General features: G+C 33.5%; 1 protein-coding gene across 1 annotated transcript in view; it reads right to left on the bottom strand.

The window, feature by feature from the left end:
- The window catches only part of LOC114336241 (protein spaetzle 3), a 159,224-nt gene that overhangs the window by 97,070 nt on the left and 34,727 nt on the right, over window positions 1–27,427 (bottom strand). The window contains exon 2 of the mRNA XM_028286574.2: window positions 11,140–11,748. Coding sequence (XP_028142375.2) covers window positions 11,140–11,676 — 537 coding nt within the window. The 5' untranslated portion in view covers window positions 11,677–11,748. The remainder of the gene's footprint in view (window positions 1–11,139; window positions 11,749–27,427) is intronic.

Here is a 27,427-nt window from a genome sequence, read left to right as displayed (position 1 = left end):
AATTCCGCCACCCAAAATGTTTGATTAAGTTTGACAATCTTTAACTTTATTATTTGTACTCCGATTTTCAAGATTCTTGCATCAGTTTGTAGGTACATGTATTGATGTCGTTTGTTATTATTTAGGAAATAAAAAATTTTTGCTTAAAAGGCATTATACGGGGGTGAATGGAAGCGTCGTTTTTTCTCCTAACTTTAACCCGCGAGTAGTCGCGCCGTTAAATATAATCTCACATTTTATCCTTTTTCGCGATAACTTGATGAAAAATTTTGCAAGTTTGAAAAAATTTCGTAAGTGCCTCAAGGAACTTTGGGGAGAGCCAATTAGCTTTAATAATTGTTAGAAATAATATATTTAACATAACATGTAAATAAAAATACTATAAAATAAAAATTTCTCGTAAATTCGTATTTAAATTCGTATTTTGAGATAGAATTTAACACGCGACTATTCACGTTACAGAAGTGAGCGCGACTACTCCCGGGTTAAAAAATTCTATGGAAAAATTGGAGGGCTGATTTTGCCTCATACTCCATTTGTATTATCCTGGAGGTATCACTAAGGTTTTGTTTTTTGAATTATCCGAATATCTCTTGTCTTGTAACAACAAAACGTCAACAAAACAAAACAATTAAATAGCGGGTATGCAGCAACGACTGCTCGAAATCTGTTTAACATGGAATAAATATGTGTTATTCTTGCCTGGGGAATAGCCCGATATTCCTCTACCAGGACCATAACTACCAAATTTTATGGAGGCCTAGGATGACGGCAAATCCCGGCTTATTTTATTCATCCCATAAATGCTCAATATGATTGAGATCTGGGCTGCATGCGGGCCATTCTAATCAAATCAATCCAACCTCTATTTTATGAGTCAATCAGTGTTTTTATTTACAAAAAATGGTACGGCTCTTACAAGAAAAGAGATATTTGGATAATTCGGAGATCCCTCCGGGATAATATCACAGGACTATGAAACAAAATCAGCTGTTCCATTTTTCCACAAAATTTTTTAAAGTTAGGAGAAAATACAACGTTTCCATTCACCCCTGTATAGTGCCATGCAAGCAAAATTTTTTTGTTACCGGAATATTACCAAACGATATCAATACATGTACCCACAAACTGATGCAAGAATCTTGAAAATCCGAGCACAAATAGTAAAGTTATAAATTATCAAACTTAATCAAAAATTTTGGGGAGCGGAATTTTGTTCCGGTGAGTGTATATTATCAACACAATGTAATATTTTAATGGCAAATAAAAATTTTCTTGTCCTCTAAATATTTGTTTAGTCTCCTAATTGTTTAAGCAAACATTTATCGTAATCATAAATCACTGTTACTGACATTTTGACATAGCTAGTGTACTTACTGTTTGATGAATGAAGGTTAGCAATTAAATAAATTTTTTTAGTTTTGAAAAATAATGAAATAATAGATTTATGTACGCTCATTTTTTGTTCGTTAGATGAAAATGGCTTGCAACAATGTATAAGGACGCGTGACAAGGTGCCAGTTCTTAAAAATTATTTGATTTTTAATGTGATTGTGGTTTCAATGAGTAGTACCATTGTAGTATCTATTCATCATAGGCATGTTTTAATCTATAATAAAATAAAAATTGTACAAATTTCTCTTAGAAGACAATACACTCATAATAATCATTACATTGATTATATCAGATAGGTAATTAATAATAGATACTTAAGGTATACTCTCGTTTACAAGTTAATTTTTTAAAGTGTCGAAGTAGCTTGCCCCCGATCTTGCTAAGGATCCCGATATTTTCAAACTATATAAACAACAAAAATATGAATATAATCGGCAGTTACAAAATGCTAAAAAGTCGGCTTACTCTGGTTTTATTGCTAACTCCAATAATAAACCTAGAGACTGCTGGAAAATATTAAACTTCGAAAGAGGCAATACAAGATCCAGTTCGGTACAACCAGATCTATCTCCAGACGAAATAAATCAATTTTTTATTACAATCGCAGAGAATATAATTACATCCCTTCCCACTATTAATAACGATATCCTCTTCAGTTACAGAAACTATCCTTCCCCGAGTAAGTCCTTTTGTTTCCGACCCGTTGTGGAAGATGAGATCTCTCAAATAATTAAATCTCTTAATAATTCCAATTGTAAGGACGTTCACGAAATTAATAGCAAAATTTTAAAAGAAACTTACCAAATAGTTTTAACACCTTTCACTCATCTTATTAACTTAATTTTATCAACTGGAGTATTTCCAGAAGCACTAAAGTACTCAAAGGTACTACCTATCTATAAAAAAGGTGATTCCTCGAAAGCTGACAATTACAGACCCATAAGCATTGTTTCTACATTCGGGAAAGTGATTGAAAAGGTGATCAAACAACAATTATATTCTTATTTTGAGTCTAAAAGTTATTTTAGCAACTCGCAATATGGATTCAGAAGTGCTCGTTCTACTACAAACGCGGTATATAATATTGTGAGCGAGGTGATTGAGGGGCTTGAACGTGGCAATCGCATAGCAATTTCTCTCTGCGATTTGTCGAAGGCTTTTGACTGCGTTTCACATGACATTTTGCTCCACAAATTAAACTATTATGGAATCAGAGGTATCCCTCTTAAGCTTATCTCTTCGTACCTATGTGGTAGACACCAGGCTGTAGTGTCTAAAGGTTATCTCTCCGATTTTCGACCCGTAAAACATGGAGTCCCACAAGGTTCGGTCTTGGGACCTCTTTTATTCATTATATATGTCAACGATTTGCCTCATTTCATATCTCCGTACAAATCAGTACAATTTGCGGATGATACGACATACATAATATCAGGTAATAAAAATGAGGATTTAAAAATGGCTTACGAGGAAGTCTCTGATAAATCTAGCACATGGTTTGCTGCGAACAAACTAAAACTCAATACTGAAAAAACGCAGGACTTGATTATATCTGCAAGTGGTTTACATGGCGATCCAGATGACAAAGACACTGCTAAACTATTAGGAATAACCATAGACAATCGATTGAACTGGTCGGCTCATATTTCACAAGTAAAGGCGAAGCTGTCTAGTTCATTGTTTCTTATTCGTCAACTAGCAAGGGTTGTCAACTTTGAGACATTGAAGGTGACATATTTTTCTTTATTTCACTCACACCTAAGCTATGGATTAATCTTATGGGGCAATTCAACAAATGCTCTTCAAATTTTCAGGATGCAAAAGAAAGCTATCCGGATTTTAGCAGGGGTTAGTTATCTGGAACATTGCCGACCTCTCTTCATCAAATTAAAAATTATGCCGCTACCTACTCTGTTGATATATCAAGTTCTGACTGAAATTCACAGAAAAAGGTCCCATTTAACAAAGCAGTCTGATGTTCACGTTCACAATACGCGATACTCTCACTATTTACGAACAAATCGCTCTAGATTGCGTCTTTCAGATAAAAATTGTCTTAATTATAACTACTACAATATTTTACCAAAAGATATTAAACAGCTAAGCTGTAACAGTTTCAAAAAAGTAATAAAAAGGTATCTGTTGAAACATTGCTTTTATTGCTCGGAAGAATATATGACTCATTGCAGAACATCTACTGAAATGCTTACCGTGACACAAAATATTTTTTGTTAATCTATATTCTTGTTTGTGATACATATTTATAAGTTGTGTTTTATATTTCTGTTTTATATACCTTGTGATTTTATATACCTTGTAATTTTTATATTCCTTATTTTGACTTTGTAATTTTGACTTGCTACAAACAATTTTTTTTTTGTAAAGTAGTTAAATAAATCTATCTATCTATCTAGCCCCTTTTATAGATATCAGATATCTACTACAAATTTTGAAGTACTGGTAGCCTTTACCGGTTGGTGAATTGGAAAACGGGCCATAGGAAACTCAATGTAAAATTCTAAACTGTTGAATTCCTGCTTCCCTAAATCAAGAAAAAATATTTTTTGGAGGAAAATAGGAGATTATTTTTGAAAATAGTGCGCGCCGCACCGGCAAAAAACTGGATGGACACGCATAATTAACAATTAAAAAACTACGCTCTACATTGAAGTTAGACACGATCACTCTTCGGAATCTTGAAAAGGAATGATTAAACTTTAATCCAAGTTATCCAGTGGTTTAATCCAAGTTATTGGCACCCTTAAAAATACTAATTTAAATATGAGTTTTTAAGCCTCGAAAATGCGTATTTTCGCATTTTTTAGATTTTAAATCGCCTATGACTCGAAAACTGTCAATTTCTGAGAAAAATCACAAGATACCTTTCTTGTTTAGAATTACCCAAAACCCTAAAAATATATTTTTTGGAGCAATAAAAGGTGATCTTATGTATTTGTTTAAAAAAATTGTTTAAACAATTTCTGCCCAAAAATTCCGTACAGCACCCTTCAGATTTGTTTAAAGGGGACATTTTTGAATATGAATCCGCAGAGAAACCGAATTGGAAATGTTTTTCAGACGGAAGCGGTCTCACCACATGGACTACCAACTAAAACAATAAATTAGTGTTTGTAATACCTCGTATAACTTTAAAGGCGTAGTCAAAGTGATTGCCTTAGTAATTACTAGAATAATAGACTTATAAAAAAAATCGTTCGTTAATAGTTGACAAATCGGAGAGATAGATAACTGAAACTGGAACTAAATAGTCCGAGGTCACTATTGGTATTAAATATAATTTAAACGTGCTTACTTTATTTACCTACTGCATTCATGCTGTGAGAAAAGTTTAACACATGAAATGTTGCAACAATGAGTTCAGAACCGGACTCAATCAGGTTTTCCTAGATAAATATCATAATTAGATTAATTAGGATTTTCATTAAGAAAGAAGAACTCCGCCTGCATTACTCACGAGGTGGATCGAGTAGCTTGGTGAGTGCTGCTGCCGGTCACAAGCACGGATAAAGGAGGAGGGTTGTAGTGTTAGGTTAGCAGCCTCCCATATATAAAAAATAAAAAAGCTCAAAGAACCGGTGGAGAGCCTAGTACTAGGAAGGAAAATATGGTAACGACAAAGGCGACAAAAAGGACGACTAACTGGAAAACGAAAAATATAATGAGAGTGGATACGTGGAACATAAAAAGCCTAAATAACCGAGCTCAGGAAATAGAAAAAGAGTTGAGAGAACATCAAATAGATATCTGCGCCCTACAGGAAACAAAGAGGAAAGGTAGACACACGTGGCTTGGAGAATATTTACTAATATATAGTGTGGTTACGAAACAAGAAAGAGCAAATGAAGGTGTAGCAATAATGATCAAAAAACGAAATATAAAGATCAAATTAAAGATGGCACCGACGACACCATAATAATAGCCGAAAATGAGGATGACCTACAAAGATTAATTAAAGAAAGACTAAGTTTTTCTACCTAATAAAAATATTTGTAAAATAAAATATTTTTAAAAGATTTTTAATTGAAAAACTTATTGGCCCATTTTCCTGGTGACACCTCCAAGGCTTCTACAATATGCAAGCTAGATGGATGCTGCAGTGAAGACAAAAGGGAAGACATTCTACACTATGTAATTCACAAACCCCGTCTGCAGCTTGGTAAAGTTCCAACGGAAAATGGACCTAGTTATTCTATAGGAGTAATACTAATATAAAATAAAAATGTATACCATTTCTATTCAGTTGCAATGCTAAGCCAAAACCGTCATAATTTTTACTTAGATTAGAGAGTGCAGCCAGCACTCTTATCGACGATTTCACCTCTTGTTAGAGGCACTTCAGAGAATGCATAAGCTGCTTTCTCTACTCCAGGTAAAATATGTACTAATATGTCGAAGAATTTTTACCTGGAGTAGAGAAAGCAGCCTATGCATTCTCTGAAGAGCCTCTAACAAGAGGTGAAATCGTCGATAAGAGTGCTGGCTGAACTCTCTAATCTAAGTAAAAATTAAGACGGTTTTGGCTTCGCATTGCAACTGAATAAAAATGGTATATATTTTTATTTTATATTAGTATTTCTCCTATAGAGTAACTAGGTCTATTTTCCGTTGGAACTTTACCAAGCTGCAGACTGGGGTTGTGAATTACATAATGTAGAATTCCTTCCCTTTTGTCTTCACTGCAGCATCCATCTGGCTTGCATATTGTAGAAGCCTTGGAGGTGCCACCAGGAAAATGGGCCAATAAGTTTTTTAATTAAAAATCTTTTAAAAATATTTTATTTTACAAATATTTTTATTAGGTTGAAAAACTTAGTCTAAACCAGAAAACTGGAGTAGAGAAAGCAGCCTATGCATTCTCTGAAGAGCCTCTAACAAGAGGTGAAATCGTCGATAAGAGTGCTGGCTGCACTCTCTAATCTAAGTAAAAATTAAGACGGTTTTGGCTTCGCATTGCAACTGAATAAAAATGGTATACATTTTTATTTTATTATATTAACTAAAGAATTCGAAGACGCTCATATACAATATGGTGATCTAAACAGAGAAAACTAAATCGATAGTCATATCAGTGGAACTGAGACGATGTAAACTGGTCGTAAAAAACAAAATAATAGAACAAGTGATGGAAACCGAATACTTGGGAATAAAGCTGTCAAGCTAAGGAAAAGTGGAGGAAGAAGTACAAAAACAAGTTAACATGGCGAACAGAGCAACACGATGTCTCAACAACAAATTCTGAAGAAACAAGTACCTCACAATGGAAACGAAAACCAGGATATATGTATAAATCAACAATATGATTGATAATGACGGACACAGCGGACACAAGAGCAGATACGGCGAAAACACAAAGACTGCTGGAAACATCAGAAATGAAAGTCTTACGAAAAATAACAAACCATACTGTAAAAGGCAAAGTAGGCGAAGTAGTCAAAGACGAAGTGAGCAAATACGAGCGAGATGTGGTAAAGAAGAAATAAACATGTGGACTAAAATATGAAAAATAGAATGGATTTAACACATAGAAAGAATGACAGAAAATATAATATAACGATAATATAAAATATAATAGTACGAATAGCAAGAGATAAATCGCCAAATGAAAGAAGATCATTGGGACGACCGAGGAAAAGATGGTCAAACAACGTCAATTCAGGCTAAAAACCGAAGTAAAACAGGCATTCATCCTATTTATAAAGTACGAAGAAGAAAGAAGGTTAGGAAAGAAGAAAGTTAGGAAAGAAGAAAGGAGTAGTTTTATATCCGAGAGAATCGTGACCGTTAGTATTAATTTGGCAAGGTTCTGAATCTGAATTAAATACTAAAAGAAAACGTCAAAAACAAGAACATACGAACAATAGCGGAATAAAAGAAGATGAAGAACAAACCGTTGAATATCTATACAATACATATGCAACACACAACACAACTATGAAAGCTCTACAACAATACAACTCAAAATAAAAAAAAAATAATTTTTTCTACAATCTTACTATACAGATAACACACACACAAAAACAGTCAGAATTTGATACTCATAAAGCTTCTTCTTCTTCTTCCTTCTTGTATGTAGGTTTTAAAGCCTGTTTCTTCTTCAATATTAGCCTCCTAAATTGTTTAAGTTATCGCACCATCTTTTTCTTGGTCTGTCAATATTTATCCGTCCATTTGGAGACTTATCGCGTGCTATTCGTACTATACTATCCTCTGCCATTCTACTAATGTATTCATTCCACTCCTGTTTCCGTTTTGTCACCCATCCATTAATATCTTCTACATTGCATGATCTTCTTATGTTTTCGCTTCTCTCCCTATCCAACAGACTTTTCCCTGATATTCGTCGAAGTATTTTCATCTCTGTTGTTTCTAGTAGTCGTCTCGTTTTAGATGTGTCAGGTCTTGTCTCCGCCGTGTATGTCAATATAGGTCTAATTGCTGCTTTATAGATTCTTGCTTTTGTGTCTTGTCTTAGGTGTTTGTTCTTCCTGATTATGTCATTAAGAGATCCCGCCGCTTTACTTGCTTTTAAGCTTTGTTGTCGTACTTCTTCTTCAACATCTCCGTAACTGGTTATATCTATTCCCAGATATCTAAACCTTGCTTCCTGCTTTATTATTTTCCGATCAATTTCGACTTTACACCTTAGTGGGTATTTAGATGTTGTCATACATTTGGTTTTTTTGTTGATATTGTCATATTGTATTTCGTGGCTGTTGTATTGAAGATATGTATTGACCAGTGTGTATTGCCTGTACTCACTTATGGAGCGGAAAGTTTTAACACTCACAAAAAAGGTAGTGAACAAGATTCGCATAACCCAGAGGTTTATGGAGCGCCAGATGTTGGGTGTCTCCCTGAGGGACCGAATCCCAAACGAAGAGATACGTCGTAGAACAAAAACAACGGACGCCGTCGAAAGAATCGCGTCGCTCAAGTGGAACTGGGCAGGACACGTCGCCAGATTGTCAGACAACCGATGGAGAAAACGTATTGTCGAGTGGAGGCCACGAGAAGAAGCACTACGGAGCAGAGGACGACCACCAATCAGATGGGCTGACGATCTGAAGGGTATTGTCAGCAACTGGATGCAAGCCGCACAAAACAGAAAAAGATGGAAAGAGCTGAGGGAGACCTATGTCCAGCAGTGGACGAGTACGGGTTGATGATGATTATGTATTGAAGATGTGTGTTAATCTTTGGAGATCGTCTTCTGTATCGGCGATTAATGAGGCGTCGTCTGCATAACATAGTATTTGGATTTCTTTGTTCCCCATTCTGTACTCATAAAGCAATAAAATCATTTTCAAACAATTTTTTTTTCAACCACAGATTGCTGTAGTCTGTAAGATCGAAATCGAAACCAAAGTGATTTCAACGCAGGATTACTGTAAAATGACGATATTATCGGAAAATACGGAAAAGAAATTGCCAACAGCTAGAAAGGACAATTGATAGGTGGATAAACAATCATAAAACAAAAATCAAAAGCTATACCAAAAGACTGTAGAGTAAAACGTGGAGCTAATTGTGGATTTGTAAGTAAATTTGGCTAAGCGTAGTAAGTAAGGTTGCAGAGGAAGTACTAGGCAATATAAGAAAAAATCTAGAATGTTCTTGATTAGATAAAGGAATTAGTAAAAAAACACTTTTACAAGAGGCGGCTGGCAAATAAGATGCTAGATAACTTGGAAAAGATGAGGAACTTCAGGAATCAATAAAAATATTAACAAAAGGTGGCAGGCCTAAGAAGAAACCATTTATACTGCGAGTCATAAGTTAGGGATATAGAAAATTTATGCTCATTTTCATAAGTTAATTTTTTCGTGAACGAATTAACGGATTCCGCTAATTTTTTTTATTATTTTAGATATTTCTTTAGTATTTACACAGTTGTGAAAAGATTAACTCAAACTTCTTTTTTCTACTTATACCGGGGGGAAGAAAAGAAATGTTTTTCTTATGTTAAGTTTAAAAGACCCTGTAGGGGGGACTAGGTACAAATCTGAGTATACATCGGAATCGCATTGTAGTCTTATGTTTTGTGAACATTTTGTTTTTTAAATCTCCCTGATATCTTTAAAAACAAAGAAAATAACAAAGAAAATACGTGGTTTTACTCTTTAACATGTGTTTCAACTGAAACAAAACTAAATTAACAATAAAACATAACAGTTAACAAAACTTTAAAAACAGAAAGGCACATAACGTAAACAGTTCTTATCGACACCTATAAGAGTTATTTGTCGACCAGGTAAGCGGTATGCACAGCGTAACATAAGAGAGTCGAGATTGGAGATTAATGGAGGCTCTGTAATGTTTTGGGGAGGAATTTCCCTGAAAGTAATACGGATTTGGTGTCTACGTGGAAGGTCTTTAAATAGCCAGAGGTACATTACACATTTTTTCTTTGAACATTCTTTTCCTTTCGCACTATATACAGTATGTCCCTGTAAGTTGTATCCATATGGAAAACTTTTTTATTATTAATTTTACGAAAAAAAGTTATTCTTCATAAAAAGCTCTGCATGGTCCAAAACCTAGGATTTAACCATCAAATATCAAATTTTTTGAATATTATACGAGGTATGTCAAAAAGTTTGAATTTCACTCAAGGGTAAAGTAGCTTTATTTTTCACAATAGTAAAAATTGCTATTATGAAAAGTTGTTTGGAATTAAAAACTATATTTTATTATGCAATTACATACTTCTAATTGATTTTTTTTTAAATTATGAATAACAATATTTCCAGTTATTTCAATTCTGATAACTCTTTTATTATTAATTTTACGAAAAAAGTGATTCTTAATAAAAAGTTATAGATGGTCTAAAACCTAAAAAATACAACCACCGTATATCAAATTTTATCAATTTTATACGAGGTATGTCAAAAAAGATAAATTTAGATCAAAAGTAAAGTACCTTTATAGTTCAGAATATTTTAATTAGAAGGATGTAATTACATACTGAAACATAGTTTTTAATTCTAAATAACTTTTCATATTAACAATTTTTGATATTGTGAAAAATAAACGTATTTTATTCTTGAGCGAAATTCATATTTTTTGACATACCTCGTATAAAATTGATAAAATTTGACATAAGATGGTTGTATTTTAGGTTTTAGACTATGCAGAACTTTTTATTAAGAATCACTTTTTTTCGTAAAATTAATAATAAAAGAGTTATCTGAATTAAAATAACTGAAAATAATGTTAGTTATCCATAATTTAAAAATTGGCGAATGGATTTAGAGTCCGCAGTCATATAAACCCAAACAAACAACAACATAATTTAAAAAAAAAATCAATTAGAAGGATGTAATTGCATACTAGAATATAGTTTTTAATTTCAAACAACTTTTCATAATAGCAATTTTCAATATTGTGAAAAATAAAGCTACTTTACTCTTGAGTGAAATTCAAACTTTTTGACATACCTCGTATAATATCCAAAAAAATTGATATTTGATGGTTAAACCTCAGGTTTTGGACCATGCAGAGCTTTTTATGAACAATAATTTTTTTCGTAAAATTAATAATAAAAAATTTTCCATATGGATACAACTTATAGGCACATACTGTATAAAAATAATTTCATACTAGTGGTATGATAAGACATGCCCTCCTCACGTATGGCAGTCGTAAGTTAAAACACATATTAGAATACATAAACATTACAATAAACACTGTTTAGTTAATTATTATTTTTAAACGATTACTTACAGGAATCTGCACAAAAGTCCCATTACTTAGAACCGGATGAGAGTAAAGCGGCACCACGGGCACTCTTCCATTTTTAATAAATATCGGCCCCTGTATCGGCGTCACGGGTATATGTATATGCTCCTCTTCTTCTTCGTAATCATAATCAATGACCGGATGCACACTAGCCTTCGTGAGATCAGCTACTTTCGTGTACCTCGGCGGACCTGGTGCCGAAGGAATCTGACCTCTCGGAACCTGACCTGGCGTTGAAGGAATCTGACTTCTCGGTACCTGACCTTGGGGAGGAGTATTTGGAGGCAGTTGGCCTTGAGGAACGGTATTTTGAGTTGGCGGTTGCCCTTGCTGTCCTTGTTGTGGCACATGAAGGAATGGATTGCTAGGATACTCTTCACCTAGGAATGGTTTTAGGGGCTGCGGGTATGAGTAGCCTTGGTGTGGTTGTTGGTAAGGTTGATATGGAGGGGCTTGGTGGTAGTAACTCGTTGGGGGATTAGGGGTTGCTATAAATGGGGAGGAATAGTTTAGGAGCGCCATTTTCGGTTGGTCAGTGAGCGGATTTCATGTTTTTCATTTTTGAGTGAGATGCACTAATATGAGACATATAATCTGTAAAAGAAAACACTTTTTTAGTATGATTTCTGCATACAAGTTTAAAAGTTGTTAAAGTTTAAGTTAATTGTTACAGATTAGAGTCAAATTCGACAAAATAGGCAGAAATCGTTCGACAGAATAAGACTCAAATGTGTAATTAATTTTTTGTGTAGGTAATATGGATCCCTTGGATATCATAAAAATAACTGAAACCATAGACCAAAACAATAAACAATACACTGAAAGTCAGAATATATAGACATCTTACGCAGCTTAGGGATATAAGTAATGGAATAAGACAGAAACCTCGTCGTACGCTTTTCAATTTTATCATAGGTTAAACAAGGAAACAGGACATAGAATGGGGAACACGGGAACAGAATAATTTGTTACGTGGACTAAGCAAGATTAATAGCCTAAGAAAAATATATCATTATATCTTGTTCTACCACCAAATCTAAATTAGAAATCGATGGCATCGGCATTGAAAACGTAATAGAAATAATCCACGAGGAAAAATTTCCTGTAGTTGGCTGTATACCATTACAAAAACATAAAATCCTTTATAAAAGGTATATTTGTTAAAATCCCTATACAGGGCTACATCACTTGCTTCCATACAGCCATGATGTGAACTTGTCAGATGGAGCTCATTGGTACCTCGGGCGTAAAACATTGGATATTTTATACATCCATGTTATAAATCACATCTTCTTCATATGTTCCTATGACGGATCAATTATAAAGGGTTTATACCCAAATATTTTTTACGTTGGTGGTTAGCATGTTAGATTCTAAGATTACACTGATGATGATCGGTCAACCGATCGAAAACTAGTTATGTCTTTGATGTAGCCCTGTATAGGGATTTTAACAAATATACCTTTTATAAAGGATTTTATGTAATAGAAATAAAATATTTTGGTATTACACTGTTCAGCTATAAATGAATAAAGAATAATAATATAACGGTAGGGGAGTCCAAGCGGGGATTTTTGCAGTTACTCGAGTGCGTCAGATTATTACACGGGGAGAGACCTTGTACCCTGAAAATGTACCTCTACCATATATTAGCTCTTAATGCAGGGGAGTTCGTTAGGGGGGGGGGTCGAAAAAAAAATATATCCTTAGAAAAACTGGAAATAGTCAGATTAAGATAAGGTAAGTTAAGTACATACATGCAAAAGAGTGTACCTATATTTCAAAAATCTGACGATTTGAGCCGGGCGTAAGGAAATGGGTGTGTGCCAAAGTTTCACAAGAAAAAAGCGAATATTTCGCGAAATGAATGACAGATCGAAAAACTAAAAAATACGTGCTCAATATTTTTCAAAAATCTATCGAATAATACCAAACACGACTTCCCACGAAGAGGGGTGGGGGGTAAATTTAATATTTTAAATACGAATCCCGCGATATTTCGCGAAATGAACATCGTATCGAAAAACTGAAAAATACACTTATTCAATACTTTTGAAAAATCTATCGAATGGCACTAAACACGACCCCCCCGGAGGTAGGGTGGGGGTTACTTTAAAATATTAAATGGGAGCCTCCATTTTTTATTGCAGATTTGGATTCCTTACGTAAAAATAAGTAACTTTTATTCGAGACATTTTTTCGAATTCATAATAGATGGCGCTATAATCTAATAAAACGATTGTTGGAAATGGAAAATTAAATTGAAAATGGAAAGTCCCCACTAAAATGGAAAACTTTACTTATTTTTTTTTTGGTTTCAGGACCCACTCTTCACAACCCAATAGATCCCCAAAGCGCTCGAGTGACTGCACATTTAGCATATTTTGCTCCCCTACCATAAGAAAAAAAAATGGAATACATCCTATATGGTTGAATTCGTAGTGCAAAGGAGGAATAGTGAATTCGAAGGAATAAACTAATATGTCTTTTGTCATGTCGTCATTACCACACTTTATAAACTGATGTCAGTGTTTATTCAAACTTGCCTCTAGCTATTTTAGACCATATTATATTCAAGCATTATCTCATTAATACAAACAAAGCAAATTTGAGAACAATAGCTGAACAAATAACTGCTTGCGAAGACAACATTGTTGTAACCACAGTGAATAGAAAAGTTATGAATGAAATGCTCTAAGAAATAAAAAAGAAAAACGGAAGGAGCTGGGTGTTAAATAAAGGAAAGACAAAAATAAGATACTCTATCAAAAACTCTATTTAATCCAGACCAAAAATATGTATTTAAACAGGTAAAAAAGTAAACTTCAGATCAAGAGGGGAATACATAATTGCATATGAATATATTGTTGTTATCACAAACAATAGAATAGTAGAAAGACGTGAAATTTGAACTCATAGAATAAAAAGAGAAAACTTTAATGATTTTAAGAAGATATCGCCTAAACGACGCAATATAGGAATATAAAGATAATCTTTGTTGAGCAGAAAATTACGCAATTCAATATTGAAATCCAAAAGGCAGAATGAGAAGGCAGACGTCAGAGAATGACAAGAAAAAATTAGAGATAGGAAAAATGTATAGAGATTTTCAGTATGATAAAAAAAGCAGGGGACCCACTAAAACAAATACGTTAACTGTTTACATCACAATAACTCTAATACTCCCTCTCTCTCTCTCTTTCTCTCTCTCTCTCTCTCTCTCTCTCTCTCTCTCTCTTGCTCTATCTCTCTCTTGCTCTCTCTCTCTCTCTTTCTCTCTCTCTCTCAATACAAAATTTGTATAGTATGGTATGGTACATCGGGGCAGGGTCCACTTGTGAGCCCTTCAGACAGTTAGACCTCCTACGGCGGGTCCTTATGATCAACCCTATCATACGGCATAGGTCCATAAGAATATGGAATTCCTCACAGGACTTCCATGTCTGTCAGAATCAGGAGGGGCTGCAAATCTGAGCTCCTCCTGACGCCTGAGCGTCTAATCTCTTAGCAACCATATAGCCTCACAGAAAGTCTCTTCAAGGGCAACTCCCTCACCTGGCTCGGCTGTGTAAAGGCCGAACCCTGGATCTACCATTTCTGATAAGCCTATGCCAGGCAATTCCAGAGGATATGTGAGGAGGTTTCCTCCTCATCACGTAGACGGCAACGTAAGCCATCCGCCGATCCAACAGATGAAGGTGCCGCCGGAGTCTATGGGACGCCTACTGACGACCAGGGAGTTTCTTCTACAGTATAGAAGTAAAAATTGGGTTGTGTTTTTTTTTGGATGGTTCCATTTTGTGGAGCCTGGCCTATCTCCTACCTCCATAACTTGCCCAGGAGCCCTGGAACCTTTGCAGAAGGAGCTCCTTGAGATTATCCCGACCAGTACTGAAGGACACCCTAATTACAAGTTTGAGACCCACAGGCAGAGTGGATGAGCCCCGTCTTGCCAAGACGTCAGCTCGTTCGTTTCTTTCCACACCTGTGTGTCCCGGTACCTATACTAAGTTAACCGTGTGGCCAGAGCAACATTATCCAGTACTCTCTTGTACTCAAGAAGCAGTTTAGAGTTGATTTTGGGCGCTTCCAAAGCCCTTAGCGCTGCTTGACTGTACGAGCAGATAGAGATGGTCCTCTATCCCCTGATATACCAAGATTTATTTTTGTTAATAAAATTGCTTGAAGATTTTTAAATAATTTGTTATTTATTGAATTTTTTCCGTCATGAAATTGCCGCACTCCACCATACTATATAGTAGAGGAGCAAAGTATGCTAAATGTGCAGTCACTCGAGCGTTATGGGGACCTATTGGGTTGTGAAGAGTAGGTCCTAAAACCAAAAAAAGTTGAGAAAAGTTCTCCATTTTAGTGGGCGCTTGCCATTTTTTAATTTAATTTTCCAAAGGGAAATCCTTTAAGGGGATTCCTCATTAAGGAATCCAAATCTGCAATAAAAAATGGGGGCTCCTATTTAAGATTTTAAAGTAACCCCTCACCCCACCTCCGTGGGGGTCGTGTTTGGTGCCATTCGATAGACTTTTTAAAAATATTGAATAAGTGTATTTTACAGTTTTTCGATCTAATGTTCATTTCGCGAAATATCGCGGGATTCGTATTTAAAATATTAAATTTAACCCCCACCCCTCTCCGTGGGAGGTCGTGTTTGATATCATTCGATAGATTTTAAAAAAATATTGAGCACATATTTTTTAGTTTCTCGATCTGTCATTCATTTCGCGAAATATTCGCTTTTTTCTTGTGAAACTTTGGGACTCACCCATTTCCTTACGCCCGGCTCAAATCGTCAGATTTTTGAAATATACACTCTTTTGCATTTACTTAACTTACCTTATCTTAATCTGACAATTTCGAGTTTTTTAAGGATATATTTTTTTTCGGGCCCCCCTTTACGAACTCCCTGTGTTAAGAGCCAATATATGGTAGAGGTATTTACATCTGCAGGGTACCAGGTTTCTCCCCATAGTTCCCCTACCAATACCAGATATGCTTTTGTTGCATAAATCACTATAAAAAAATACAAAACTAGTTTAAATATAAGCTAGTGTATTACTTCTGTTGCTAATAATATTGCACTGCTCAGTTCGTAGTTCACACGATGACGATATTATTATAATTTCGACTGATTTACGAAGATATGCAAACGAGAGGTGACTAGAAAGTAAACAGCATCCGAGTTAAAATTTTAATTTATGTAAATTAACGATATTAGCAACTAAAATATAAGATAAGGAGGTTCGAAGAAAGCATCAGCTGAGCAAGTTGGCTAAGAAAGTTTTTATACGTTTGTTAATAGAAGAAAAAATTATTTTTTATTAAATAAGTTAATAAGTTTCAATATTTTTAAATTGATGTATAATGTAATATAATATTTTTTTAATTCGGATTTTTAGAATTCTTAAAGAAAGGACTCCGCAGAAACCTTATGGGAAATGGCTCTCTCAAATGCTCTGAAATTTTGGGTTCCGGTAGTCCTTGATGTGTAGAAGAAAAGACTCAATGGGCGCATAACTCCAAAAAATCATGGTTTTAAGATATAAGCCTCTGAAGTTATAGGTACAGTGAGGACGTTTGAGTTGGAATAAATTCATTTCCTCGAGAATGGGCGACTCTAGAGATAAATTACAAATCAGGTCGATTTTTATTTTTAAATTATAATTTTTTGGCATGTATATCATACTAGTGACGTCATGCATCTGGGTGTGATGACGCAATCGATGATTTTTTTTAAATAAGAATAGGGGTCGTGTGATAGCTTATGACCTCTTTGACCTCTTATCAAGCGCCATATTTCTTTTTGTCATCCATAAAAATTATGTTCTAGTTCTTTTGAGAAACATTCCCAGTGATCGTTTTTAATTCTCCTTTTAAGCGCATGTATTTGATTTCTTCGTTTTATCTTGTTTTTTGTCACCTATGTACAGAACTATTTTTTTTTCACTTTGGGAGAGACTTGATTTTATTTATCTTTCTTTCTCCCAAGCTTCTTTAGATAAGTCTAAGATGTTAGATCTAATTAGGACAAGAGAGTCCTAAGACGAATAAGAGAAAGAACACTGAGGTATGAACCAGATGCAAGATGAAAAATAAAAATATAAAAGATAAATGAATAGCATAAGTTCTAATAACCGAAATAAAAAATATCAATTGGAAGATCGAGTTGATGATTCTCAATATTTTATTAAAAGTTTTCAGCAGATATTTCGGAACACATTTTCACAATTTTGGGACATACTATATAAATATCTTTTATACAACATACGGTAAAGCTTTTTGGTAGTTTTTGCAATTTCATGCTTGTGGCACTTGTCAGTAAGTGCAGTGACCTATAACCTCATGCAGTCGGTGGGTTCACTATACCTCTTAAATGAGACAGACTAAGTTTCTCTGGTATCAATTTCACTTTAATGAATAAAAATGTTTGAATTTTCCCTTTTGGCAATTAATAAAAGAGTCAAAAGAGCAAATATTATACAGGTTGGCCAAACGAAAACAAAACAGAGGCATTATCAGCAACTGCGACAATAATAGCTCAAGGCAGAGAGTTTTAATGTGTTAATCGCCAACGTTAAGGAGGCTTGATAATACACCAGGGAAATAAGGCAAAAATATACCATGTTCGGGGCACTTGAGCAGCCAGGTTGCAAATGGGTTTTTTTGGGTACTATATACCTAATATATTATAAATACAAAAGTGCCCGTCACAGTTTGGACGAGAAATTTAGGCATTAACAAATAACGGTCAAAAATGAGAGATTTTTCGTTTAAATCGCTACAGGTAGAAATAAGATGTTAAATGTCTTATTTATAATATTTTTCTTTTAGTAGATGAGTCAAGGTTTAAAATAGCCGATTATTTGTTGCTTCGGATATTGCAAAATAAAACTAAATTTTCGAAAATAAAAAATTTGCTATAACTTTTGCGAAAATGAATTTAGGACTTTCATATTGCATGAAAAGTTGAGTCAAACAGTCCATACAATGCATAAATATTTTAAGATATAATGTTCAGAAAATAATAATTGTACATCAATTCTGTGAAAACAACATGAAAGAAGAATAGTCATATTTTCAACTTATTTAAAAAAATCATTAAAAAGTCATTTTTATCACCCAGAAAACATTTTACTAAAATAGAGTCATTTTTGGCTTATAAACAATTTGAATAACTTTGTTAATATTGACTGTGGGCTAAAACTGCAATGGAATTTGAAAAACTGGTATTTTTATACGAATTCTTAAAGAAAAACTTTTCACAAGTAGGTTAATTACGGTCAAAGTTAGCCACTTTTTTTATTTAATTGACGGCTACTTTGTTTATAACAATTAAGCAACCTAACTACAGCCCTTTTGAAGTTGAAGATATATAGGTTATGTGTAAAAATTTGAGTAAACTTTGAACCTCAACAGAGTGGTTAATAAAGCTTTAAAAATGGCGTCCGAACGGAATTAATTCGTGGTCGGTGGAGGGGAAATACTAAAATACGTGCACTCAAAAAATGAAACTGATTCTGCAAAAATATGCTGCGATTAATATCGCTGGAACTTGTTGATGGATTTTGATCATAATTTTTTTAAATTGTATGTACTTGTAGTCTTATAGAGTAAGTTATGAACACACAACCCCACCGAACATTACAAAATGTTAGGGGGAACTCCCCTTATCACTAAGGGATATGAAAAATAGATTACGACCGATTCTAAGACCTACCGAATATACATATATAATTTCATAAAAATCGGTCAAGCGGTCTCGGAGAAGTATGGCAACTAATAGTGTGACAGGAGAATTTTATAGATGCAAATATATAGATGGCTATTAACAAATAGGGGTTGGTAATAGAAGAGTGAAAATTAAGGGTTGTATGTATTTTTTAATTCTACATCATATAAAATTAAGGTAGATAATTTTGTCCAAAAAAATTAAAACAAATATCAGGGGGCAACCCCCCTTATAACTTATGGTTATATAAAATAGATTAAAACCTCTTCAACGTCCTACAGGATAAACGTGTAAAATTTTATAAAAATCGGCCAAGCCGTTTCAGAGTAGTATGGTAACTAACACTGTTACAGGAGAATTTGATGTATGTATATAGAAGTAACTGCGAAATAAATAATAAAAGTGGCTAACTTTGAACCTAATTAACCTAGGCAAAAAGTTTTTTTTCTGAAAATTCGTATAAAATTAAAAGCTTTTGCAATCCTTAAGTAGATTTACTCTATAGTCAATATTAACAAAGTTATTCAAATTGTTTAGAAGCCAAAAATAACTCTATTTTACCAAATTTTTTTCGGAGTGAAAAACGACTTTTTAATGATTTTTTTCAATACTAAAAATATAACTATTATTCTTGCATGTGGTTTCCACAGAATTGCTATGTCATTATTATTTTCTGAACAATAACATTGCGAAAAAAAAGCTCTTTGCGATAACCAAATTGAATAAAATTTAAAGTAATTGACGAATCGTCTTAAATTTTTTTGTGCATTACATGGAATGTTTGACTCAACTATTTGGACAATATGAAAGTCTTAAGGCCATTTTCGCAAGAGTTATAGGTAGCACATTTTTTATTTTTGAAATTTTAGTCTTATTTTGCACTTTCAGAAACAAAAAGCCTATTTTTACCTGTAGCGATTTAAACGAAAAAACTGTCATTTTTGACCCTTATTTGTTAATAACTAAGTTTCTCGTCCGAACTGTGACGGGCAATTTTGTATTTATAATGTATTAGGTAGGTATATAGGGTGAGGCAGATAACTGGCCTATTAGAAATATCTCGAGAACTAAAGGCAAACAGAATAATGAAAATTGGAATAAAGGGGTTTTGAAGGATGATCTATTAAATGAAAATATTTTCATGGGACACCCTATATATTTTTATATTTTTGGATTCTCTTCGATGTCTTCTTTCTTAAAATATGAGGATTTATAATATTATACAGGGTATTTTAAAAGGTAATTACGTTTTTTTATTAATTTCGTAGCAACATTCACACCCTGTAGAATTGTAGTAGTTTGACATCTAAAACCCTACTTACGTTCAAATGGTTTTTAATATACTCTACTATTGTTAAGAATCATTAGTATAATTAAATTTTTAATTTTAGTATACAGGGTTGGTCGAAACTCGGAATGAGTATTTTCTGAGTTTTCTTAAATGGAACACCCTGTATTTTTGTATTGTAGTGAAATGATATTTTATAGTACTTTTTTATTTCTTAAGCACTCCCTATACCTAACTGCTTTAATTTGTGAGTTATTGGTGATTCAAGCTAAACATTCATTGCAACAAAAAATACGTAAAATTTTATTAGGTTGGCCATGAAAATACTCAATCCCAAATAATTTTTCAGAAATAAATACATATTAATCCAGACTGGTCCTTTAAATTACCAATAATGGTTTACCTATCAAAATACCTACGTAGTTAAGATTGTTGGTGCGATTAACAATTAAGCACAAATTAAATCAGTTAGGTATAGGGAATGCTTAAGAAATAAAAAAGTACCATAAAATATCATTTCATTACAATACTAAAATACAGGGTGTTCCATTTAAGAAAACTCAGAAAATACTCATTCCGAGTTTCGACCAACCCTGTATACTAAAATTAAAAATTTAGCTATACTAATGATTCTTAACAATAGTAGAGTATATTCAAAAACCATTTGAACGTAAGTAGAGTTTTAAATGTCAAACTATTACAATTCTACAGGGTGTGAATATTGCTACGAAATTAATAAAAAAAAACGTAATTATCTTTTAAAATACCCTGTATAATATTACAAAACCTCATATTTTAAGAAAGAAGACATCGAAGAGAATCCAAAAATGTAAAAATATACAGGGTGTCCCATTTAAAAAAACGAAGTTATAAGCAACTTCCGGTATAACCGGAAGTTGTAAAGAGATGAAAATATTTTCATTTAATAGATCATCCTTCAAAACCCCTTTATTCCAATTTTCATGATTCTGTTGGCTTTAGTTCTCGAGATATTTCTAATAGGCCCTTTATTTGCCTCACCCTGTATAGTACCCAAAAAATCCATTTGCAACCTGGCTGCCCAAGTGTCCCGACAAAAACCGTATTTCTCTGGACTATAAGTCGCATATTATAATTTGATTTTGGTGTGAATCTGCATAGCTGGCATTTGGTAAATAAAGTACCTAAAGTGAAAAGTTAATGAAATTGAGCCTTATCTATCAATAATCTTACCACTATAAATTAAAAACAATAAGGAGAGGATTTTAAAAAACAATAAAAATTAAATTTTTGTTGCTACTCATTTCTTTTAAAAAAATATGCTCTCTAACCTACCCCTTGTTTGTACAATTTTTTAGAAATAAAAAAAACGAAGAAAAAATTTACATTCGTAGTGATTGATCTATTTTATTGTCTTTTTATTACCGTTCCAGTGACGAGGCTCTCAATAACTTTAATGACAACGAAAAAACACAGTCGTAAAAGAAAGGAAAAGTTAAGTATCGAGGCCGATCATTACTTGCAAATAATTTAAAGAAAAAAATGTTTTAGTAATCTATATACGTGACTTCGGTACATATTAAAGCATACACGAAGAAAATTAGTACTTTTAAAACAAGTACCTACATTATTTAAAATATTAATTAGAAAATAAGTATAAAAATCTTTAAAATGGTTCCAAAGAATGTAGAACAACCTACAGAGTATGTATGTAGTACATACACATTACATTATCAACATTATTATCCTTTTAGTCCAAGTACCTAATGAAGCTTAAAATAGGACAAAACCTCGCAATTTTTACAGAATGGATCAATTTGCTTGAAAATTTGAAAATAAGTAGTGGATAGTCCAAGGATCAAAATCTATATCATGCCGAAAGGCGCTTTCAGCATGGGGGTGGTTGCCACCCCATTCGGGAGGGAGGAAATTTTTTATTATATTTTGACCACAAAAGTTGGTACAAACATTCATTCTAAGCAAAAAACGTTCTATATATTTTTGTGATGAAATTAATAGTTTTCGATTTATTCACTATCGAAAGTGTTAGTTTTATATCGAAAAAATCAATGCTTTAATAAGTTTTCTGCTAATTTCTCCAAAAATTTTCTTTTTATCAAAACTACTTTACTTATCAAAAATGTACCTTTTGAAAAAATAAACAAAATCGTTTTTTTTTTAAATTTTCTTTAAGACCAATAGTAATCGAGCTATACTTTATTATATGTTAGCTCTTCTTCGTCAGATGTTAAATATTGTAGTTTCAAAGTCAAAAGACGGGAAAACTTTGCATTTTTCGAGGATAACTTGTTCGAACTAATTTAAAGTATCTAAAAATATCTATCTCCAGAAATAGAAAAAAAGTCTCTAGCTCAAAAATTAAGTGACTTATAATGAATAGAATGTCAGTCCCTATTTTTTTTTCAGCGAAAAACTGACCGAAAGCAACCTCCCTAATCACCACCCTAATTTAAATTAGTCATTGACCTTATTTGGTCTTCTTTATTTATATATTATTAATAGGTTCTAGAAGTTTGACCGGCCTAGAATGATTGGTTTAAAAAAAAATGGAGTTAAAAGCGAATAACTATTTGTAGTTTGGAAAAAAATGGCTTTTTCTTCAGAATAGAAAGATTAGCATCAGATATACGAAAAAATGTTTAATAATAAAATTGTAGCTTATTTAATTGTAATAACATGCAAAAACCATCTTTACCAACCCTTTCAAAGTCACCTCTATTTGCGACTGTGGACTTTTAAAAGATTTAATAACAATACGCTTATAGATCTTATAAAAACCTACAAAATTATTTTTTACCAAACTTTCTCAGCTAAAAATAAAAAAGTAACGGTTTAAAAATCAATATATTTTTTTGAAAAAAAAAAGGAGAAATCAAATTGGAAGCATCATAATGTAAGTTAGCGGTGTTTTTAGTCATTGGTCTTATTCATTATTCTTTATTTATGTCACAGGCGTAGCCAGGTTTTAGTTTCGGAGGGGGTTCAAAAAAGTAAAACGACTAAAACTACGTAAAATAACCTTTATATTCATAATATAAATTTGAAATATGTTAATATCTTAACTTTTCGGGGAGGGTTTGAACCCCCAAACCCCCCTGGCTACGCTCGTGATTTATGTATCATTAATAGATTCTAGAAGTTTAAGTGGCTTAAAATGATTAATTTTTAAAAAACTAGAGTTAAAAGCGAATAACGAATTTTTGTAGTTTGGTAAAAAATGCCATTTTCTTCAGAATAGAAAGATTAGCATGAGAGATACGAAAAAATGTTTAATTATGAAGTTGTAGGTTATTTTATTACCAAGAACTTGGTTTGAAAAAATTTTTTCTACGGCAAAAATTGAGTGAATCTTAAATGAGTACAATTGGTAAAAGATTGATTTTTTCGATATAAAACTAACACTTTCGATAGCGAATAAAACGAAAACTATTAATTTTATCAAAAAAATGTATAAAACTTTTTTTGTTAAGAATGAACGTTTTTATCAAGTTTTGTAGCCAAAATATAATAAAAAATTTCCACCCCGAGATGGAGTGGCAACCACTCCCATGGTAAAAGCGCCTTTCCGCATCATATAGATTTTGATCCTTGGACTATCCACTATTTATTCTTAAATTTTCAAGCAAATAGATTCACTCTGTAACAATTGCGAGGTGAAAAGCTTCGGTTCCTGGGCTATTTGGACCCTTGTACAGTGTGCACTATATGCTAGCAATATTGTATCGGCTGCATATCTAATATTGTTTATAAGTTGGCTATTTACTGCAATACAATCTTATGATTTGTCCAACGCTTCTCTATAGATATTTTCAGGCATATTCAGACACATCTGGATGTGACATTTTTAAGAATATCTTGTGGCTCACCAGGCTAATGAGTCTGTGATCTTCATATCTTTTTGCATTGACTTTCTTGGGTAACGGAATGTAGAGCGTAACCACTGTTGAGGATAGCAACCAGTTTCATAAATAAAATTAAATATTTCAGTACGGATCAGTTGGAGTATTCAGAACAGACCTACGTTCTTTCCGATGAGGCTCCAATAAAAGCCGAAAATCGCGATTCAGAGGACTGGACTGCGCTCCGTATTCTAATTGAAAAGTAAGATTGTTTTGCCTTCGCATTGCAACTGAATTAAAAATAAAATTTTTATTTTATTTTTATATTGGTATTTACTCCTTCGAGTAACTAGGTCCATTTTCTGTTGGAATTTACCAGCTGAACAGACTGGGTCGTGAATTGTAAGTTTTTTGAATTCCCTCTTGTCTTCTTCGCTTCAGCATCCATTTGGCTTGCAAATTTTAGAAGCCTTGGAGGTGTTACCAAGGAAATGGACCAAAAGTTTTCGATTTAAAAATCTTTTAGTAATATTTTAATATTTTTTAAATATTATTAATAATGCTATTAGGATCGAAAACTTCATCTTTTAATTGCCAGATGACGCTAGTCACCTAATGTTTTCACTTCAGTTGCAATGGGTGGGAAAAGCTCTCAGTACGGATCAGTTGGAGTATGGAGAACAGGCCTACGTTCTTTCCGATGAGGCTCCAATAAGAGCCGAAAATCGCGATTCAGAGGACTGGACTGCGCTCCGTATTCTAATTGAAAAGTAAGATTGTTTTGCCTTCGCATTGCAACTGAATTAAAAATAAAAAAAATTTTATTTTATTTTTATATTGGTCTTTACTCCTTCGAGTAACTAGGTCCATTTTATGTTGGAATTTACCAGCTGAACAGACTGGGTCGTGAATTGTAAGTTTTTTGAATTCCCTCTTGTCTTCTTCGCTTCAGCATCCATTTGGCTTGCAAATTTTAGAAGCCTTGGAGGTGTTACCAAGGAAATGAACCAAAAGTTTTCGATTTAAAAATCTTTTAGTAATATTTTAATATTTTTTAAATATTATTAATAATGCTATTAGGATCGAAAACTTCATCTTTTTTCATCTTTTAAATATTTTATGTGGTACTGAAATTCCTCTTTCATTCAGTAGTTTGATGTTTCCACTATCTCATTATATTCTCATCTCTCGTAAATATATTTTTTCGCTTTTAATATTTATTTTGTATAATTTATTTAAATTTACAAATTGTTATTAAAAGACATACTTGGCGTTTGGTATGCACTATCCGTATGTAAATATTCTGCTGCCGTCAAACATATGTATAGGTACATGATTTTAATCTATTTAGAGGTGATTAGAATCATAATCGACTTCGATGAGAACATCAAATATTTTCTTTATTGCCGTAAAAATGAAAGTACCAATAAAATGCGACAAATTAATATTTTAATAGTTATATTCATATTTTAGTATAAAAACAGGAATGGAAAGATATTTAATAAAATGAGATATACAAAAGTGTAATATTTAAAGACACTGCTATCGGCGTAGAAGAACAATGGAACGAACTGAAGCCATATATAACCATACTTTCGAATGAATCTTCTTCTTCAAATGCAAATCCACTATCCACTAATGGATGTTAGCGATTACATTTTCCATTAACTCTTTTTTCTTCTTCTTGCAATGTGTATTGTGATTGAATTCCGTTAATCCCTGTCCATTGCCTTATGTTTCGGAGCCAGGACATTTTCTTACGTCCTGTTCTTCTCTTGACTTCAATTTTACCCTCGATTATAAGTTGAAGGAACTGGTATTTTTCATTTCGCATGATACGACCTAGATACTCCGTTTTCCTTTTCTTGATAGTTTCCAAAAGTTGACGTTCTTGGTTGATTCTTTTAAGGACAACTACATTTGTGACTTTCGCCGTCAATGGTATCTTTAGGATACGGCGATAAAGACACATTTCGAAGGCTTCTGATTTGTTTATATCCCTCGTTCTGAGTGTCCAGCCCTCTACGCCATATAGCAGCACCGACCCTACGTAGCACTTAGTAAACCTTCCTGAATTTTACGAAAGCTTGTCGAGCTTACTCAGTGCGACATTTTACTTCTCTGTCCGATGCCCAGTCTTCAAAAAGCCACGTTCCCACGTATTTAAATTTGCTCACTCTTTCAATAACGATGACAATTTCGAGTTTACGATCAAAAAACGAAAACTGCAATATTTGGGACACATTACAAGAGGCGAAAGATATGAACTGCTACGAATAATTATGCAGGGGAAGATAGCAGAAAAAAGGTCCATAGGAAGAAGACGAAACTCCTGGCTTAAGAATCTACGGGAATGGTATAGCTGTAGCAACAACGAATTGTTTCGGTCAGCAGTTTCGAAAATACGTATAGCCCTGATGATCGCCAACCTTCGGAACGAAGATGGCACTTGAAGAAGAAGACTGATGAAATATTGGAAACATGGCGAAACTACTGTGGTGAGCTATATAAAAATAACGAGGTATCAGCAGAAACTCAGTGGCCTTCTGACTACCCTACAGAACCTACTGTCTTACTCGCTTAAGTCAAAGATGCAATTAAATCACTAAAGAGAAATAAATCCCCAGGCATTGATTCAATACCATGTGAAATACTACAGTTACTAGGTGACAAAGGATTACATATCATTCATTCTATCTGTGTCGCTGTTTGGAATGTATAAGAAAATGGCCATCGGATTGGTGTACCTCAATTTATATCCCATTACACAAAAAAGGAACTACTACCAGATGTGAAAACTACCGCACACTGTCACTAATAACACAGGCTAGTAGAATCTTGTTGCATATCATCAAAAACAGATTAAAAACCTATCTACATTACCAAATACCTCAGGAACAAGCGGGGTTTGTAAAGGGTAAAGGTACAAGGGAACAAATCGTGAACCTGAGACAACTCATTGAAAAGTCTAGAGAATTTCAAGTACCTATGATTATATGCTTCGTTGACTACCAAAAGGCATTTGATTGTGTAAACTGGATAAATCTGTGGTCAATTTTAATAGAAATGGGAGCAACAATGCACCTGGTGACACTTATTAAAAAGCTGTACCAGTCTAATATAGCGACAGTACGACTAGATCAGAAGTTCTCAAACCAATTCAAGACCGAGAGAGGTGTTAAATAAGGATGCGTGTTGTCACCTGACTTATTTAACATTTATGGTGAACATGTCATGAGGATGGTTTTAGAAGGATGGGCCGGTGGAGTAACAGTAGCTGGTAGGAAAATCTCCAATTTAAGATTTGCTGATGACACTACACTTATAGCAGCAAATGAGCAAGAAATGTTTGATCTGCTACGAAGAGTTGACTACGAAAGCAATAGAGTTGGTCTGAAAATC

Source organism: Diabrotica virgifera, chromosome 8, assembly GCF_917563875.1.
Source record: "Diabrotica virgifera virgifera chromosome 8, PGI_DIABVI_V3a".
NCBI classification, from domain to species: domain Eukaryota; kingdom Metazoa; phylum Arthropoda; class Insecta; order Coleoptera; family Chrysomelidae; genus Diabrotica; species Diabrotica virgifera.
The sequence above is the reverse complement of the archived record's forward strand: the minus strand, read 5'-3'. Positions and strand labels throughout refer to the sequence as shown.